This window comes from Gadus macrocephalus, chromosome 21 (genome assembly GCF_031168955.1).
Source record: "Gadus macrocephalus chromosome 21, ASM3116895v1".
Lineage (NCBI taxonomy): Eukaryota > Metazoa > Chordata > Actinopteri > Gadiformes > Gadidae > Gadus > Gadus macrocephalus.
In genome coordinates, this window is record NC_082402.1 from 17,867,872 (window position 1) to 17,882,431 (window position 14,560).

General features: G+C 42.7%; 1 protein-coding gene across 1 annotated transcript in view; it reads left to right on the forward strand.

The window, feature by feature from the left end:
- The window catches only part of man1a1 (mannosidase, alpha, class 1A, member 1), a 99,673-nt gene that overhangs the window by 34,121 nt on the left and 50,992 nt on the right, over positions 1-14,560 (forward strand). The window contains exon 3 of the mRNA XM_060042107.1: positions 11,752-11,867. Within this exon, the coding sequence (XP_059898090.1) occupies positions 11,752-11,867 (116 nt within the window). The remainder of the gene's footprint in view (positions 1-11,751; positions 11,868-14,560) is intronic.

The window sequence follows — 14,560 nt, forward strand, 5'->3', positions numbered from 1 at the left end:
TAAAGTTTGACGGGCCAGTAGCCTTGTGTTCTCTCCATTGAAAGGATTAATTTGATTGCATGTGGAATTTATTTTTACATTTTATATTAAATATCTGCAACTTTAGATTATTCCAAACACATCCCACAGAATCAACCAAATCATGTAATTACATAATTGATATTACCTATCAAGTAAAATTGCAGTAGGGCCGAGATCGTTTATTGGCCTGTGGCATGTGCCACCGCGACCACTGACATACCATGGCATATGCCGTTCTGGAACGGTAACTGCCGTTCTGAAACGGTAACTGCCGTTCTGAAACGGTAACTGCCGTTCTGAAACGGTAACTACCGTTCTGAAACGGTAACTGCCGTCGCGACCACTGACATACCATGGCATATGCCGTTCTGGAACGGTAACTGCCGTTCTGAAACGGTAACTACCGTTCTGAAACGGTAACTACCGTTCTGAAACGGTAATGCCATGGCATATGCCTTTCTGGAACGGTAACTACCGTTCTGAAACGGTAACTGCCGTTCAGGTGGAACGGTAACTGCAGTTCCCAACAATGGTATGTGACACCAGCATAACTCCTCTGTATAATTTCAAGACAGGTATTGCCATAAATGTAAAGGTATATATATTTGGTATTTATTGACACAATATCACAACATGACACCGTAAATAAAGGGATTTACACGTTTCTCTCGTCCGTGCTGTTGTTAGGATATTTCCGATCTGTTTTGTTGTTGCTTTTGTAATGACAGATGCTTTTGAAAACAGCCGGACTTGCTCCGGTGACGGTAGTTATAGCCTAGCCTTCTAGGTGGCCATAGAGCTAGTCTATTGCTTTGTTCCAATATCCATACTATCCGCAGTCATTATACTTTATTTTAGTATGACTTCTTTTTTTATATAGTTTGAGTACGTAGTGCGTTGCAATTAAGATCAGGGCGAAAGGAAGTGTAGTGAAAGGACCCGGATGGTATACTCAAACGGTCAAACCGATGAGTGTGGATTGATGTACACCTTTCGTGCTCCACGGCAGCGATCTAATAGCTACGTAGCTGAAGAGGCGGAGCCAGGCTGAGCCAACGTCGGCGCATTTTCTTTAATAGGTCCATGCATTTTCCACGTATCCTGCATTAATGGAGTCATTTTGTTGTTTTAATAGCTTTATAACTACTATGTGTAAAGAGTTCACCGTTCAAAGCGAGATGTTTATTGCGGTTGCGATCGTTTCGCCCTGATCTTAATTGCAACGCACTACGTACTCAAACTATATAAAAAAGAAGTCATACTAAAATAAAGTATAATGACTGCGGATAGTATGGATATTGGAACAAAGCAATAGACTATAGCTCTATGGCCACCTAGAAGGCTAGGCTATAACTACCGTCACCGGAGCAAGTCCGGCTGTTTTCAAAAGCATCTGTCATTACAAAAGCAACAACAAACAGATCGGAAATATCATAACAACAGCACGGACGAGAGAAACGTGTAAATCCCTTTATTTACGGCGTTATGTTGTGATATTGTGTCAATAAATACCAAATATATACCTTTACATTTATGGCAATACCTGTCTTGAAATTATACGGAGGAGTTATGCTGGTGTCACATACCATTGTTGGGAACTGCAGTTACCGTTCCACCTGAACGGCAGTTACCGTTTCAGAACGGTAGTTACCGTTCCAGAAAGGCATATGCCATGGCATTACCGTTTCAGAACGGTAGTTACCGTTTCAGAACGGCAGTTACCGTTTCAGAACGGCAGTTACCGTTCCAGAACGGCATATGCCATGGTATGTCAGTGGTCGCGACGGCAGTTACCGTTTCAGAACGGTAGTTACCGTTTCAGAATGGCAGTTACCGTTCCAGAACGGCATATGCCATGGTATGTCTGTGGTCGCGACGGCAGTTACCGTTTCAGAACGGCAGTTACCGTTCCAGAACGGCATATGCCATGGTATGTCAGTGGTCGCGGTGGCACATGCCACAGGCCATTAAACGATCTCGGCGTCTCTCTAAAATTGTGTTAATTGTGAAAGCGCTGGACTATATCTGAGCATCTAAATTTCTTTGACACGCAGAACAAAAATCTTTTCTGAGGATTGAATAGGTAGCTTCTTACTGTTTTACTAACTTAGGGAACCATGGGAACCAGTTGGTGTTACAGACTAAGGAGAAAATACCCTATTAAAGAGGTGATATAATGCTTTTTCACTTTTCCCTTTGCTCTAGAATGTTATATGATGTATGTGTACATGTTTTATGTATGCTAAACTAGAAATTTCTAAGTCAGAGCCAGGGGCTGAAGTCCGGCCAACTGAAAACTGTGAAAACGTATTCTCATGTGCAGTTTAGTGGTAGATTTTCTTATTAGTAAACAGAGTGAGGCGTTTGTGTGATGAAACATGAAGTTCCTAATGCTGTCACAATGGAAAGCCCATATGCTCATTCACATTAGAGGTTTGCAAGTAAAAGGTAACCTCAATAAGAAATAAACTTTGCCTTTAGGGGTGTGCGATATGACGTTTTCTGATTGTGAACGTTGTAAAATGGTTAGTTTCATGCTACAGTGCACATAGGGTCAGTTAAAGTTATAATGTTTCTCTTCTCAGCAGAATCTTAAATCATCTGTACTTCACTTGTGTTTTTACCTGAGTACTTTAGACACCAATATTAAAATGCAACGCTGTGTGTTAGGGGTACACAAAAGTCAAGGTTCAGTACGTACCTCGGTTTTTAAGTCCCTGTACGGTACGGTTCATAGTTAAGGGGAAAATTTCAGATAACTGCTTGTTTGTCAACAACGGAGATGGCCGTAGATCAGCAGCAATGAAAACACCAAAAAACTTGGTTATGGCATTTGCATTTCTGAATTCCCAGACAGGGGTTGTTGAAATAGTGTCGTGAGCTGGGTTTGCACAGTTCGTTATTTTTTCACAGAAACGGTTATAGTAACACCTGGATGGTGCCTTTTCAAATGCGCCGTGTGCATGTTAAAGTGCTGTAGTAGACACGGAGAGCCCTCTCCGAAGCCGGTGTGCCTGTCGTAGACCCTCTCCATAGCTTACCTGCGCATCCAATATTTTTTAACTATCAGTCGACGCCATATTGGCCGACGCAACGGAGACGGCAAGGGCTGTGATTGGTCCTCTAACAAAATCATTTACGGAATCACTTCTCCGGTTTGACTTTGCACCTTAAGTACTTTGTACATTGTTTACTTTGCAACTTAAGGACCAGTAAAACATCAAATAAGATTTGAAAAGCTTTGGAAGTTTATTTACAACAGTGCTTACATGGTTTGTAGTCAACACATAAGATAGATCGGGCAGCGAATTGCATTGCGTTAACGACATCCCGGCGGAGAGCTGCTGAGGGGTCTCCGTAGTCACGGAGTCGGATAACAGAGTCGGATTAGTATACTTTGGCTAAACGGTCCGGGTGGAACTCCGACTTCAAGTTTTCAATTCCGCATCGCAAAACAAGCCTTTACTGTGTGTGGATGGTGAAGCTCCATCTGAGCAGCGGCTTATTTTTGGTATCTGAATCCGAGTGAGGGCTTCTCAGTCACCTGTAGTATTACGCCGTGGTGTGTGGAGCATTTCATTTTCACAAAGTTGCTCTGGAGTGTCCACCTAGATATATGAAGGATAGACAAGCAACGTTTGCTATAGTCCGCTGGGTAGGCTGATAGACTGATCTATCCAGCGTACATCTAGTTGGACACGCCCACTTGTGATGTCACTATGAAAATCATTCCTTCCCTGTTCCAAAAGGCTTGTACCAGCTAATCACACCCACACCTGGCAGTGGTGGCATGACATGAGCCCTTTAAAGGTCCCATGGCATGCTACTTTTTGGATGCTTTTATATAGGTTTTAGTGGGCCCCTAATACAGTATTTGAAGATGTTCAAGAAATTTAGCCTGGGTGCAGAATTACAGCCACTACGAGCCAGTCCCACAATGAACTTTCCAAAAACAAAAGCAATTTTTTAGAGGCGGGTCAAGGTGGAGGGTGGGGTAGTGGCCCTGAGCAGCTTGCGGCCACAGTACCAATGCGCTCCGTTTACAGTTGATGTATCGCAATGGCTCGGATTCATAATATCATCCGGAGGCGCACACAGCTTTTGGCTGTCTTCTGTAAATATTCTAGAACACAACGGGAGCTCCGGCAAGAGTCCTGGAACTCTATAATTAAATAATATAATGTATAGATATATATAATGTAATATAATATAATATATATTATCACGGCCAAAAGCTGTGTGCGCCTCCGGATGATCTTATGAATCTCAAACGACTGCGTCGGGTTTTCCGACATCTCCGGTTCTTCCACTTCCGCGCAATCTGAAATACAGACTGTGCGGCGACATTGAGGAGGAGAAAGGGATGCTTACCGTTTTTGGACTTCCGGTAGGCCTATTTCCACAACGAGACTCGTAGTGGGGGTTATCTCGGCGATGGTTGAGAAGGAATTGGGGAATGGAACTTTGGCTTTGACTCGCTGAAGCCCAGATTGAACCGCGACATGGAGGGGAAAGGGATTGTTGTCCGCGATTGTTGTTGGCCGAGATAACCCCCAAGTCTCATTGTGGAAGTACCACAGAACCTGACGCAGTCTAGTCTTTACACCAAATGTGAGCTTTACCTAAACCTTAACTTATGTTGCGTGTTATGCCCCTTAACACTAACAGCAGAATGGTTATCCAAATAACAAAGAAATGTACAACACTTGTTACAGTGTGTGTATTCACACACAAACACACACACATGTGCCGCTCGCACGGTCTTAGATCATTGTCTCATTGGTGGGCCAAATTCTCTGGGCGGGCAAAGCAGAGATAGCGGAGGTAACCTGGCTCCTTATGACGACATATGTGGCCAAATTACAAAACGGCGTGTCTGAGCTTTAATTTTTTCAAAGGCGGAGCAGGATACCTAGTGCTCATTTTACATCTTTCACAATTTCTAGCCACTGGGGGACCCTAGGCAGGCTAGGGGAATATAACTCATATTAGGGCTTTGACTCCGAACTTCGTTATTCGAATATAATTCGAATATCAAAAAATAAATCAAAATTCGAATGAATATTAGGCAGCCCTTAATATTCAAACCTGTTCTGGGCAGGCCAAGAGGGAGAGACGTCGGAGAACCCGACGCAGTCTATTCATAATATTGTAATGTCCACGGAAAAGGCAGTGAATGAGGTATTTATTAGACAGCGATTTATGAGAAACCTAATAAACCGTTGGAACATGCAAGACCGGTAACCATAGCAACGAGGTAAACAAACCATGCAAAGCCCAATCCAGGTCTTACTGAAGGCATTTAATGGTCAAAATATTATTAATAAATATTCAAATATGTTCAAATATTAATATTAATAAACAAACAAACTTCGAATATGATTTTTGGGCAAAAGTCAAAGCCCTAACTCATATAAATGTAAGAAAACCTCATAAAGAGACGTTTTCATGTCATTGGACCTTTAAAGAATGACAGATCTGATATCTAGATTTAGATGTGGACAATCACACATAAAACAAGGATTTTCTTCCTGTCATTTGAAATGGCTTAAACAGCTTAACTATTTACCAGGGTCCTTTGGCTAAACCTGTAAAAATACATTATGAATCCATTAATCAATGAATCAAACGGCTATAATAATAGTGAATCTCGCATACCTCATTCCCGTACACGTGTGGAAATGTCCCACGATATTTTGAGTTTCCAGAGAGGCTCAGAGAATCTGTTCGTAGGGCTTCATGTGTGAAGTCTGCTTGATAGTCTGGACCCCCCTTTATAGTGTTGACCCCACTTGATTGTGTGGACCCCCCTCTATAATGTGGACCCCCTTTGATAATGTGGACCCCCCTTGATAGTGTGGACCCCCCTTGATTGTGTGGACCCCCCTTGATAGGGTGGACCCCCCTTGATAGTGTGGATCCTCCTTGATAGGGTGGACCCCCCTTGATAGGGTGGACGCCCCTTGATAGGGTGTAGCCCCCTTGATATTGTGGACCATTGACCTGACGGCAGAAGTTTGGCCGAAGTTGCCTTTAAAAGTTAAAAAATAAATAAAAATGTGATAAGGTTATATAGGGCTTTTGGTTGTAATACAATCAGAATGAAAATGAGTTGAAACATGAAAGCAGAATTTGTTGAGCAGGCCACCGCTTTGACCACCACTGATGATGATAAGCCAGTGTGATCAATGTTTCTATATCAGTGGCTTTAAAGTGTAGTGCAGGAGGTCCTCTGCGTGTCGCCTGGATGTTGATATGCTCTAGGTCGTACTACTTGATGTGAAGGGACCCTTGCACGGTGCCGCCATTATATGAAACACAGAGCAGCACTAAACCCCGCCATTATATGAAACACAGAGCAGCACTAAACCCCCTCATTATATGAAACACAGAGCTGGGGTCTCATTTATAACCGTTGCGTACGCACAAAACGGGGCTGAAATTGGCGTACGTGACATTCCACGCCAAGGTTGTGATCTATAAATACTAACTTGACGGGAGAATGTGCCCAGCCCTAAGCAAACTCTGACACATGCGTATGCATGGTTTGGAGGAAAAGGAGAATTGGCGACACAGACGGTGTGGTGGTGAACTGAAGTCAGACAGTATATAGGCTGAGACCCCTGGGCTGTTTCTTTTATCTACTTAACGCGGCACTCCATGGCATGCAAGTAGCTTTAATATAACCCCTTCCCCGGACATCTCATGAGAGAAGGCCTGCAACGAGATACCAGGAGATTGGGGAGAGAATGGTTGGAACTACAGATCAAGCCAGATCTGTTGAGGTTCCATTTTCTTGCCCTATCGTTGCTTTACTCAAACCTTTTTGCTTAAGTGGAAAACACACAGCCCCCTTTCTCTCCCCACGTCACACAACACAAAATAACTATTTGCTAAAAAGTTTTCTGATAACTATTTGCTAGAGTCTTAGTTTTCTCTTCCTCCCCTATATCAGTCGACCCCCATACAATCTTGCTACGGGTTGTGACAAAACCAAAAGAGTTATCCCATAAGTGACATATCTTTGATTCAATACTAAATTAAATAAAAGTATTTATCGTTATACGTAACTCAACATGAGGTATAAAAGTAAATTGTGTCATGGTGTAATAATAGAAGATGAAGAAATATGGGGTGTTGTGTGTTCATAATGTCACTACAAACCAAAACAAGACGACAACAACATACAAAATAAACAAAAAGGAGGAAACCTATGTGGCCCAGCACGGCTGAGCGGGCAGGCACCCTAATATACCCCTAGCCAGCATCAGGGGCAACAACCCCACTCAATCCCACAACGCTACACACACACTAAAGAAACACAAAATAAACACTACACATACACAAAATAAATACTACAGAAACACCAGGCAAACAAACAACCCAAAAAAAGTATGGCGTAATCTGACGAACACAACAGAAACTTTCTGGATGGGGTAGGGCTGTAAGTGTTTCGGTTGTGTGGTACTAACAGCAACTAACCAGTCACTACGTCATGGTCCACATGACACAACGATGTTGTTACAAAAAAAGGCTGCCATATAGTGATTTCACAAATATGCATTTCATATATTCCAGGTTGTTATATAGCCTGAACTCTACTAGAAGTATAGTAGCTCACTGCAGGGATGGCTCTGGCCCTTTGGTTGCCCTAGGCGAGATTGAGTTTTGCGGCCCCGTTCCAATTTTTCGCCCTCTGAACCATAAGAGGTTCACAACTACGTCAAAGCGTCATTGCATTGCATGAACTACGGACCATAATCCTAGGCGATAGCCTAGTTCGCCTATAGCAATCGCCGGCCCTGGCTTATTGGACATACGCACTGGACAGTATTTGAGCCAGCCTATATACAAAGCTGTATGACAAAAATCGGTCTGTGGCAATTTTGAGTGATTATTCCCTGTATTCTTCTCAAATACCTTTTTCAAAGAATTTGTGACGCAATCAATATTCCCTAATTGCAACCCCACTGACAAAAACTGGATGAATAAGTTACCCCTGACCTAGGGAAAAATTTACTTACTACAGTCAAATGAAAAATGTAATCTTTTGATGCTATCCTGCCAATCGCACAGAAATCCTTAGATATAAACATCCCAGAATTTTACTGAAGGGATTGATTTTGATGTACTTTCCATTGTTAATTTGTCTCTGCTGCCACTACATGGCTGCTGCCTGTGTAAAGGTTTGTTTTTGCAAGCCTTTTGGCGCATTTCCACCAGAGGGTGGGGAGGATCAGTTCAGTCTGCAAAGGTGCGGCACGGGACACGTTTCCACCACCAAAAGTGGTCGTGATCTGGACTTAGCCATATTGACCCGTACTCGTCTCGCAGTACTCCTCTGTTGGGGGAGTGAGACGCCTGAAAGGGTGCCGGCAAGTTCGAGCTACACATGCCGTCCGTTGTTCGGATGACAGAATCGTCACTTCCACTTTGCGACAGGGGGATAATAACAACCTAATACATTACCCGCAAGGTATTTATGGACAATGGCGAGAGCTTTGTTTATTGAAGAAAATGTCGCGCAAAAGTTTGCCGTCCTTCTTGGACATCCTACATTGTTGCTCTTTGTTCATTGTGTTGCGTTCTTCTTTTTCCTTGGATTTATTAGCAGGCTACACTGTGTCAGGCTGCTATGAGATCACGATGCTTACGTAGCTGCCGCGGCTATCGCCTTACGGCTTAAACCGCCCCCTACCATCAGGGTACTGTCGGCGGTGGAAACATGAGCCGTAACTGAGCTGGGCTATACCGCTATACCCTCACTGGGCTGAGGCGTGCTTGGTCCGAAGCGTACTCGCCGCTGGAAAAGCGCCATTCGTTTTTAGCAAGGGCAGCTCTTAAACTATGCAGTCCATATTTTAGTGACGGTACTTGAGCCAACTCACTAAAATAATGCTGTAGGCAGTACTTGAGCTGGACCAAGGCTTGAGGCAGCACTTAGGCCAGTTCACTGGACCTAAGCTGTAGCAGTATTTGGGCTGGACCTAAGCTGTAGACAGTACTTGGCCTGGACCTAAGCTGTAGGCAGTACTTGGGCTGGTCCTATGCTGTAGGCAGGCAGTACTTGGGCTGATCCTATGCTGTAGGTAGGCAGTACTTGGGCTGGGCCTATGCTGTAGGTAGGCAGTACTTGGGCTGGACCTAAACTGTGGCAGTACTTGGGCTGGACCTAAACTGTGGCAGTACTTGGGTTGGACCCCAGGCTCTAGGCAGTACTTGAGCTGGACGTAGGTTGTAGGCAGTACTTGGGCCAGTTCACTGGACCTATTGGGGAGCAGTGACAGATGAACTTGCATACAAAAAATACCCATGAAATAATATTGAACAAGAAGATATTGTATGAAATTAGTGATATTGATAATTGGTAATATAACAAATATGGTCTTTGATAATCAGTGGAACGATAATCTTAATATTGTACGTTATTAACTTCAGCTTTCTACGATACCCATATTGATACCCATATTGTAGCAACAGTAGTATATTAGCAGTAGTGGTGGTGGTGGTAGCAGCAGTAGAATCTTAGCGATGGTGGTAGCAGCAGTAATATATTAGCGGTGGTGGTGGTGGTGGTAGCAGCAGTAGTATATTAGCGGTGGTGGTAGCAGCAGTAGTATATTAGTGGTGGTGGTAGCAGCAGTAGTATATTAGCAGTGATGGTGGTGGTAGCAGCAGTAGTATATTAGCGGTGGTGGTGGTAGCAGCAGTAGTATATTAGTGGTGGTGGTAGCAGCAGTAGTATATCAGCGGTGTTGGTAGCAGCAGTGGTGTATTAGTGGTGGTGGTAGCAGCAGTAGTATATTAGTGGTGGTGGTAGCAGCAGTAGTATATTAGCAGTGATCGTGGTGGTAGCAGCAGTAGTATATTAGCAGTGATGGTAGCAGTAGTATATTAGCGGTGGTGGTAGCAGCAGTAGTATTTTAGCGGTGGTGGTAGCAGCAGTAGTATATATTATTGGTGGTGGTAGCAGCAGTACTATATTAGCAGTGATGGTGGTGGTAGCAGCAGTAGTATATTATTGGTGGTGGTAGCAGCAGTAGTATATTAGCGGTGGTGGTAGCAGCAGTAGTATATTAGCAGTGATGGTGGTGGTAGCAGCAGTAGTATATTAGCGGTGGTGGTAGCAGCAGTAGTATATTAGCAGTGATGGTGGTGGTAGCAGCAGTAGTATATTAGTGGTGGTGGTAGCAGCAGTAGTATATTAGCAGTGATGGTGGTGGTAGCAGCAGTAGTATATTAGTGGTGGTGGTAGCAGCAGTAGTATATTAGCAGTGATGGTGGTGGTAGCAGCAGTAGTATATTAGCGGTGGTGGTAGCAGTAGTATATTAGCGATGGTGGTAGAGCAGCAGTAGTATATTAGCGGTGGTGGTAGCAGCAGTAGTATATTAGCGGCGGGGGTAGCAGCAGTAGTATATTAGCGGCGGTGGTAGCAGCAGTAGTATATTAGCGGTGGTGGTAGCAGCAGTAGTATATTAGCGGCGGTGGTAGGGGTAGCAGCAGTAGTATATTAGCGATGGTGGTAGAGCAGCAGTAGTATATTAGCGGCGGGGGTAGCAGCAGTAGTATATTAGCGGCGGGGGTAGCAGCAGTAGTATATTAGCGGCGGGGGTAGCAGCAGTAGTATATTAGCGGCGGGGGTAGCAGCAGTAGTATATTAGCGGCGGTGGTAGCAGCAGTAGTATATTAGAGGTGTTGGTAGCTCTAGTAGTGTTTTAGAAGTGGTGGTGGTGATAGTAGTAGTGTATAGCAGAGGGGGTCCCCACAGACGAACTCCCGATATACATTATATTTTCAATCGATTTATCATTTTAGCGCCACTAACATGAAAAGATGTAACCATTTAAGCTAAACATGGTTAAAGGTTAAATATTTATGTTGTTTAGGCTCCGCGACGTCCGCATTGGCCTCACCGTCCAATCTGGCAACACTGCCTGAATTCCCTCGTCATCAATGTAACTCAATGAGAAATACGAAGCTGGTATGAAATGAAACTGTGATTCTGAATAAAGTATAAATTATATTGAATTCTGTTTTATTATTATTTCATGATTGTTGAAGATACAAGTGTGTTGATTTGTTAAACGTTTGAACGAAGCTTAACGATATAAAATAGACCAAGTTACGAAGTATGAAGCAGGTGAAATGTCAGAGAATGTCAGTGTCATCCTCCATTGTAAAAATAGTATTGAATGAGTAGAATATCTTAAAGTATAAAATATCAAATTAATCTGCAAAGAAGCGGGCGATTCCAAGCTAATCTGAACATTTTACAATTGGAATGGAGTCTCTAGGGGAAAATTTGAGGAACGTGATGGGTCCCAAAGTTCGTAGAGAATAATAAAGAAAGTCTTTATTTACCTATTTACCTCTTGAGAAAATGCCTCAATCCAAAGAAATCAAAGCATCATGGCATTAGCCGTCAGTCTTTATACATTAGAAAACAGGTATTTGTTAATCACGTGGGGGCCTAATTTCTAATTACAAACCGCCTTTAGTTACAGTAATAGTTCCTCATAGAGCCTCACAGTTCAGTCCTTAGGTTTTGATACTGAAGGCTTGTGGTACTGCTCTGAAGGGGAGGCTCCTCTCTCAGAGCTCCAGATGTGGCGTCCTGGTCCTGCTCAGTGTTGCTCAGGCCAGCAGGACGGTATCTTCAACTTCCAAGATGGTACTCGGTTGAATGGTACTATAAAGTGGTTGTTAATGTCTCCCTCTGTGTGTTCCAGGCGGTCTGAAGGGAGCCAACATAGTGGATGCCTTGGATACCCTGTACATCATGGAGATGTATGAGGACTTTGATGAGGCTACTGCCTGGGTAGAGAAGAACCTGGACTTCAGCCTGGTAAGGAGAAAATACTTTATTTCCCACACTGATGTGATATGAAAGTGGCATTGAAACCAATGCAGAAAACACTGAAAGGTTGAAGAAAAAGAGAAATGTACCCTTACATTATAACAACGTCATAGCTTTAAACCCAGGTGGTGATGTTCCCAGAGTGGTTTGCACTGAGGGTTTAGTCTATGCAACCATACCGTACAGAGACATGGATTATATTTGAAGGAATATATCAATGTCAAAGAAGGAAGCAGCGTGTTACTGTGGTGCCCCAGGTGTACAGGGTGTAAGATGAATTCCCCGTTCACACGGAAATTATTTTTTTGTGAAGACGTAGAAGTCTTGTGCGTTTCGCCTGACCGTCGAGGTGGATCTTGCGATTTCGGTGGTCGAAAATGCGAAAACGCCTCATTTTCTTTTTTTTTTGGTTGAAAACCAGCGCCAGAGTTGCCTCAATTATGTAACACAGCGTTTCTGCAGCTCGATTCGTTTTCTTTACGGAGATATTCCTGAAACGCAGCCAAGGAAAACGGAATGGAAAAGATTGTTTTTCGCCCGTGTGGACGGGGCTTAGGTTGAGGGACATTTCCAAACATTTCAAAACTTTGCAAAAACAAACTTTGTTGTGACTTATCCTGATAACTTCAATGGTTTGCTAATTTTAGACTGGCTCCATTACAATAATGAACTCCATTACAACCCGACAGACATCCATCTGTATCATCTTCCTAAACTGTAATCAAGAAGCAAATCTAATTCAATATCTTTCTAATTTGCCTCGGTTTCTAAGTTGGCTTCAGCAACATTCTGGTGGTGTGTACGAGGTATGTGTAAGAGGTAGTTTCAAAATGGCAGCAGAATGCTGTTCTTCCAATGTTATACTTATCCTGCTAATGGTATCTAATCTAATCTATCTATCTATCTATCTATCTGTCTATCTGTCTATCTGTCTATCTGTCTATCTGTCTGTCTGTCTGTGTCTCTGTCTCTGTCTCTCCTCACTTAATGTAATCATACCGTAATCTAGGTCAATTTTAAAACTTTGTTTTTCCATGTCCCTCATGTGAAAATTTCAAACAAAACAATGTCACCACATAATAATTAAGAATTAAACAATGACTAAAACCCCATTGCTACCAATAACATTCCTATGCTCACATACTTCTAAAATGGAGGTAGCCATTGCGGTGTGACCTCACGATGTACAAGCCCTACAGGTGGAACCAAGCCGTTTAGTGTATGTTTCTGTTCCACTTGAAGGAGTTTAAAGGCCTGTACTTAAGATGTAGAGATGTAAGATTTCAATTGTCAGGGATGGAAACAACTTGCTATTTGGCAAATATCCCTTTTTATGTGCTAAAATTGGGTGATTTATAAGAACCGTCTGGATCCATGTTTTTTATTCATTGAAAGCTAAACGCAAAGCTAGTGGGCAGACATACAATGTTCAGATGAATTGTAAAGCAACGTTACGTGGAAGCATTTCTATGCACTCTGCCCCTCCCGTTGCATTTCAAGTACTTTGTTGAATTGTGGTTGGGTTGGGGTAGCATCAACACTTGACGTTGTTAGGCGTACCAAACATGGTAAAACACATGTCAAACTGTTGTCTATTGGACAAAGCATCCGAGGGAAACTCCAAACTGTCCTTGTTGTGGACAATAATAAAGGAGCAACAACTTTGTATGGTCTTGCATTTTTGCAATTCGCTTTGACAAAAATGTTTAGTTGTTCTGAGTGAATACAAGCAGCTATAGTCCCCCAACATTACTTTTCAGAACAGTGCTTTCACCCCCTGGTTGTAGTTGGGTCGGATCAGGTTCACACCAAACTAAAGTTCATTGGGAAGCGTGCCGGGAGCAACCTGGGCTGTGTGTCAGAGCAGACAACTTTCTATTGATTTAGTCCGCAGAAGGCTTAAAATTATCAATTTTCCCCTCCCAAACTAACCGTACTAACGGGGGAAAAGATCCAGGTTTAAATCACACTAGCAGCTACGGTAGCCTACCACAACAAAGGCATTCTGTAGCTGGTGCAGGAGAGCTGTGGTAGTCCATGCATTCAGTAAGCCATTCAGTAAGCTAAAGCATATTAATTGACAATTTGCCAGTATGTATGCTCTTAAAAAAATAAAAAATATATTTTGATTGGTGTACATTTTCATATTGCAATGTTGAGTTACTCTATTTAAAATCCTTATAGTAATTAGAACATAAAATATAGCTACATATATTATGTAATATTATGTTAATGTTAATAGTCCATTTAAAATAAAAATAGAACCAAGTTATTATAGTAAGAAAGTATTATTAAACTATACGCAAACTAAAATTAACAAAACCCTCCTTAAAAAATGTCAATGTTTAAGATAAATTATTATTATTATTATCTGCTGATTGATGAGACACAGCCCTGCTTTGGTTGTACCATGTCCCTAGAGAAGTAAACATAACCCTGGTTTGGTTGTACCATGTCCCTAGAGAAAACCTAGCCCTTATCCGCAAAGATAACCAGGACAAGACATGGTCATCAACCATTCCTCTGACCATTGAGTGGTTGTTGTTGCCAGACTGGGTGGTTTGGGAAACTCAGAATCTGCTGATCTCCTGGGATTTATATCTGCTGCAACAGTCTGAGTTTACAGAGAAGGACGCAAAAAACAAAAAGCATCCAGTGAGTGACCGACCTGAGGGCTGAAA